This window comes from Elephantulus edwardii, unplaced genomic scaffold (assembly GCF_000299155.1).
Source record: "Elephantulus edwardii isolate Elephantulus edwardi_28Jun2011 unplaced genomic scaffold, EleEdw1.0 scaffold00308, whole genome shotgun sequence".
NCBI classification, from domain to species: domain Eukaryota; kingdom Metazoa; phylum Chordata; class Mammalia; order Macroscelidea; family Macroscelididae; genus Elephantulus; species Elephantulus edwardii.
In genome coordinates, this window is record NW_006400058.1 from 1,982,834 (window position 1) to 1,988,563 (window position 5,730).

General features: G+C 48.0%; 1 protein-coding gene across 1 annotated transcript in view; it reads left to right on the top strand.

Annotated features, from left to right (window-relative positions):
- LOC102860888 (iron/zinc purple acid phosphatase-like protein-like) overlaps positions 1–5,730 on the top strand; it is a 33,704-nt gene that overhangs the window by 12,577 nt on the left and 15,397 nt on the right. Inside the window, exons 2-10 of the mRNA XM_006901121.1 lie at positions 938–1,138; positions 1,421–1,603; positions 2,442–2,565; positions 2,854–2,916; positions 3,012–3,126; positions 3,224–3,331; positions 3,404–3,461; positions 3,543–3,610; positions 3,706–3,777. Coding sequence (XP_006901183.1) covers positions 938–1,138; positions 1,421–1,603; positions 2,442–2,565; positions 2,854–2,916; positions 3,012–3,126; positions 3,224–3,331; positions 3,404–3,461; positions 3,543–3,610; positions 3,706–3,777 — 992 coding nt within the window. The remainder of the gene's footprint in view (positions 1–937; positions 1,139–1,420; positions 1,604–2,441; positions 2,566–2,853; positions 2,917–3,011; positions 3,127–3,223; positions 3,332–3,403; positions 3,462–3,542; positions 3,611–3,705; positions 3,778–5,730) is intronic.

Genomic DNA, 5,730 nt, shown 5'->3' on the forward strand with positions numbered 1-5,730 from the left:
TTCAACTGGATTATTCACCTTTATCTTGTTGTGGTGCTCAAGTATTTTATAAATTCTAGATATAAGTCCCTTATCTGACATGTCATTACCAAATACTTTTCCCCAGTCTGTTGCTTCCCTTTTTACCCTGTTGGAGAAGTTTTTGGATGTGCATAGGGATTGGATTCTTAAAAGGTCCCATTAATCTATTTTATCTTCTCCTGGTTGTAGATTTAGGGGCTATGACTTTTTGGAGGTAGATCTCTAGGCTCTTCTTCTGGGGTATCTCTGAGTGGATTCAAATTGCTAATCTTTTGATTAGTGGTTGAGGACTTAACCATTTGTTCCACCCATGTTGTGTTGTTATGTACCGTGGAGTTGGAACGAACTCATACTTGACACTCCAGCAGATTTTTTTCAGAGGCTGTAAATCTCTTGGGAAGAGAGTGCACATTTTCCCCCACAAAGAACCTGATTGATCTAAGTAAGCTGCAGACCTCACTCCCAAGCCACTGGGCCTCCAAGCAGGTTTCATTTCTCTTTCTGCCCTCGAGGTAATTCTGAGTCTCAGTCACCCTATGGAAGAGGGTAGAATTGTCTCATAGGGTTTCCAGAAGCTATAAATCAATATGGGAACAGATTGCCTCATCTTACTTCCTTGGAGCAGCTGGTGAGCTTGAACTGCAATCCTTCAGCTAAACACCTTTGCAGGATAGGTACTATTATTCCATTTCAAAGATAGGAACCTGGAGGCTCAGAAAGGTGAAGTGACTGGCCCAAAGAAAACATCACTTGGAATTGGTGGGGGGACGGGCTGAACTTGAGTAGTCCCAAATGGATGCTCTTAACTGCTAAACCCAAAAGCTGGTTCAGTTCTAGTTCCTCATTCCCTCCGAGCAACACCTCCCTCCGCCCGTCCCCCAGGCTCCCTATGCCCTCTCAGCTCCTTTTCCCCTAGATGAGCCTGGCACCATGACTGTAACCTGGACCACCTGGACCCCTACCCGCTCAGAGGTGCAGTTTGGGAGGCAGCTTGCAGGGCCGCTGCTGCTCCGGGCTCTGGGCACAGCCAGCCCCTTTGTGGACGGGGGCATTCTCCGCCGGAAGCTCTACATCCACCGGGTCACGCTGCGCGGGCTGCTGCCCGGGGTTCAGTATGGTGAGGAAAGTCCCGGGCTGAGCAAAGGCTGAGGGAGGATGGGAAGAGAAGCAAGGCATGGACCTGAAGCTCCCACTGATAGGGGTCTGGGACTGGGCTCCTAACTCTTTTGCAATCTGCAATCCTATGAAGTGCTGGGTCCTACAAGGAAGGTATGAGAGGTCCCTGGGAGAGGTGGCCAGAGGGACATGGGTCAGATCCATCCAGGTGAAGATGGGTGGAGGTTAGAGGAAGGGTTCTGGGCACCCCCCAGCTGACTGTGACTTTCTCATGTGCTATTAGTTTACCGTTGTGGCAGTGCCCAGGGCTGGAGCCGTCGATTCCGCTTCAGGACACTAAAGAAAGGCCCCCACTGGAGCCCCCATCTGGTTGTCTTTGGGGATCTGGGGGTTGACAACCCAAAGGCTCTTCCCCGGCTGCGCAGGGATATCCAGCAGGGCATGTACGATGCTCTTCTTCATGTGGGTGAGGCTTCGGCAAGGGCGCCCTGGAGGTGTACGGTGGGGGCAGGGGAGGCGGCACCAGAACAGAGATAGGGAAGGATGGGGATCTGGGACCAGCTTGGATCTGGAGTCGCAGAGGATGAGATTCAACAGCCCAGATGGAATCACTCAGAGCTATGTGCCTTGGTTTTTTCCCCCTCTGTATAGTCAGTACACAGTAAGACTAGTTCAGAATTCATAGGATTGTTGTGATGACTAAAGAAGCTGATATGTACATAGCTCTTACAACATTGCTGGGCTGTGTTGCAAGTGGCAGACAAGTACGTGCTAGTTGTTGTTATTATTGTTGTTTAGGGGCAAGGGGGTGCGATGGGAGCTGGTAATCAGACTGACTCCCCAAATCAGACCCCAGCTCTGTTAACTTAGGCCAACACTTCTCCTATCTGGGCCTCAGTTTCCCCATCAGAAATGGGTTGATAATGATGCTCACCTTGTGGGCGTTGTGACAATTGGGGTGATTGGGTGCATAAACATTTGGGGCTGTGCCCAGTACAAATGCAATTACATATGAGTCTTTTGCTGGGATAGTGGTTTGTACTGTTGGCAGGATGACAACAGAGCTGGGGGCTCGTGACATCAGGGCCCAGGAGATTAGCATGGCCCTGAGAGAGCCCAGAACCGAGAGATGGGGGGAACAGTTCTAAGAGCCAATGTGAGTGGGTGTGAGGTAGGGATCAGGAAGCCAGGGTAGACCAAGTGTTGTAAAATTATACATCTTTGACTCAGGTCCTTCAGTTCTGGCAGAAACAGAGCTAGGTCTGAGTTCAGAGTATTTTCTCATACCTTCTTCCCCTTCTCAGGAGACTTTGCCTACAATATGGATGAGGACAATGCTCGAGTTGGGGACAAGTTCATGAGGCTCATTGAGCCTGTGGCTGCGAGCCTGCCATATATGACGTGTCCTGGGAACCATGAAGAACGCTAGTGAGGACCCAGGGCTGCAAGTGGGCACAGGCTGGGCAGGGGTACAGGGCAGGCTTGGAGCAAAATGGATAATTCTTTGCCTTTCAATGGTCTCCTTCTTAACATGTCTAAGTCTCATGTGGCCATAGCTCATTTGTGGTCATAGGAGGAGAAGAGAAGAGGGATGACTGACCTGTTTGTCTTTGTCAGTCCTGGGAGCCAGACTCCAGGCCTGACGGGGGGTAGTGCTGAGGGTAGTGAGCTATGGCAGCCAGGCCCTCACTGCATCCTTTGACTTGTTTTATCTAGCAATTTCTCCAACTATAAGGCTCGCTTCAGCATGCCGGGAAACACAGAAGGCCTTTGGTACAGGTAATCTGAGGATGCTGGGGATGGGCTTGCTCGGCTGAAGGATGGAACATGCATCAGAGACCCGTCTTTTGACCCCTGCCCTTTGAACCCTCCAGCTGGGATCTGGGTCCGGCCCACATCATCTCTTTCTCTACTGAAGTCTACTTCTTCCTCCATTATGGCTACCAGCTGGTAGAGAAACAGTTCCGCTGGTTAGAGAGTGACCTCCAGGTAAGCAGTGTGGGGGTTGCCCTGGGGCCCTGGGGCCCCCAGCCTCCCTCCCTTTCTGCCCTCAAGCCTTGCCCCACACTCTGTGCTGTCTCTCTAGAAAGCAAACCATAATAGGGCAGTCCGGCCATGGATCATAACTATGGGCCACAGGCCCATGTATTGCTCCAACGCTGACCTGGACGACTGTACGCGGCATGAGAGCAAGGTAAGAACAAGGGAGTCCTGCGGGCAGGCAAGACCGATAAACATCAGCCTTCACCTTATTCATCATTCCCAGGTTCGCAAAGGCCTCTTTGGACGCTTATATGGGCTGGAGGATCTGTTCTATAGATACGGTGAGTGGCCCATGGACCTCCCAATCCCACGCCCCATTTCTCCCAGATTGAGATCTCTGACTCCCATCTATTCTAACTCAGGGGTCGACCTGCAGCTGTGGGCTCATGAGCATTCATATGAACGCCTGTGGCCAATTTATGACTACCAGGTGAGGTATAAGGAGGGCCAGAGTCTCATGTGGTTAGTGGCAGTGGACACCTGGACAAGGCTCGATGTGACACCCCACTTTGTTCCCTCCTGAAGGTGTACAATGGTAGCCGAGCGACGCCCTACACCAACCCTCGTGGCCCTGTCCACATCATCACAGGATCTGCTGTGAGTAGGGCAGGGAAGGGTACCCTTGCCTCTCTTGGTATTTCTTGAGGGAAAATGGGATCAGCCTGTATGACCCATACTTTATGCAGGTGATATTATTTAACCCTCACTATAAGGGAACTCTGGTGACTTAGTAGTAAGGAGCTGTACTGCCAACCCAAAGGAATACATTTGAATCCATGAGCTTCTCCACAGGAGAAAGATGGACAATCTCTTCCTGTGCAACCTATGTCTCTGAAAACCTGTTGGAGGGTCAGCTATGAGTGAATTCCAACTCAACATTATATAACAACAACAACATCAGCATAACCCTAGGTTGAAAGAGTCTTGGTGGTATAATACGTTACATGTTGTGCTGTCAGCAGCTCAAATTCACTAGCTTCTCCTCAGGAAAAAGATGGGTGTTGTCTTCCTGTAAAGAGTTATAGCCTTGAGATTCAACCAAGGGCCACTATGTGTGGGAATTGACTCAATGACAATGTAATAATCCTAGGTTAGGGAGCTCTGGTAACAGAGAGGATTATGTGTTGGGCTGCTACCAAAAGGTTAACGATTCAAACCCATCAGTTGCTTCATGGGAGCCGGGATGAGGCACTCTACCAGTATTAAGATTTGCCATTTGGGAAACCATTGGAATCAACTCAACAACAATTAATTTGGTTTTTGGTTAACCTTAACTCATCTTAATCCCTCATGCTTTAATACATGGGAGAACATTTAGCCCCCGCTGTAACTCCACCAGAGAGCTCTGGTGACACAATCTGTATGGAACTACTCAAAGGCTGTATCTCTCTGATGGTTCAAATTCACCAGCAGTTCCTTGGAAGAAAGATGGCCACTGTCCTTCTGTGTGAGCTACAGCCTTGGAAAACCAATGGAGGTTCAGATATGAATGTGTTCTGATGGGACATGGAAGGAGGAGAGAGAGAAATTCCAGCTTAAGGAGCTTTGATGTATAGTGTGTGCATGTGTTGTGCTGCTAAACCAAAAGATTGAAAGTTCAAATCCACCAGCCACACCATGGAAGAAGGATGGGCAGTTTCCTCCACTTAGTATTTACAGCTTCAGAAACTTGATGTAGGGTGACAGTAAGTTAGAGTTGACTTGAAGACAGTGGATTTCGATTTTTGGGTTGGTTATAATTCTAGGTTAGGTACGCCTGGGAAAATACCTGTTGTACAGATATAGAGATAGAGGTCTAGTCTTCAAAAGCTCAATATGAACAACTGGCAGTACTTGAGGGGCCAGGCCAGGTCTGTCGGATCTAGAAACAAATGGCTTACTAGGATCTAGGGGAAAACAACAACAAACAAACACAGATTTCATTCCCACTCTACCAGCTTTCCTGGTCTAAGATCTTGCCTTGTATTTAGCTGTTGAATTTCCCGTAATCTGTAAGAATCTCTCTGTCTTCTCTTCTTGCCTTTTATCTTTTTAGATCATCACTTTTTTCTGCGGCATGTCCCTAGTTTGTATTTTATGTATTTTTTTTTCGTGATGAGATTTAGATTGTGTAATTGGGGCAAGAAAAACACAAAAGTGATGTATCCTTTACATTATACCAGGAGGCATGTGGTGTCAATCTGTTTCAATCTGACCACTAGGTGGCTCCACTGAGAATTTACTGTATTGCTTTGACTTAATAAATCCTTGGGAGAAATACTTTTCAACTTGCTGGTGTTCTGGACCTGCTTAAGTTTTCACCCACTAATATTCACATCCATCAGTGCATCCATCAGTGGATCTTGCTCCACTGGATAATTGTGAAGGTCTATTGGTGATATTCTACCTGCTTCCTTCTCCTTCCATTTATTAATTAGAAGTCTTGTATATTTGGTTACTCTCTAAATCTGAACATTCAGATCAAGACAGACTAGGAAGAAGGATTGGCCACCCACTTCTGAAATAGCAGGCCTCTGAAAACCCTATGCACAACAGAACACACGCAGATTA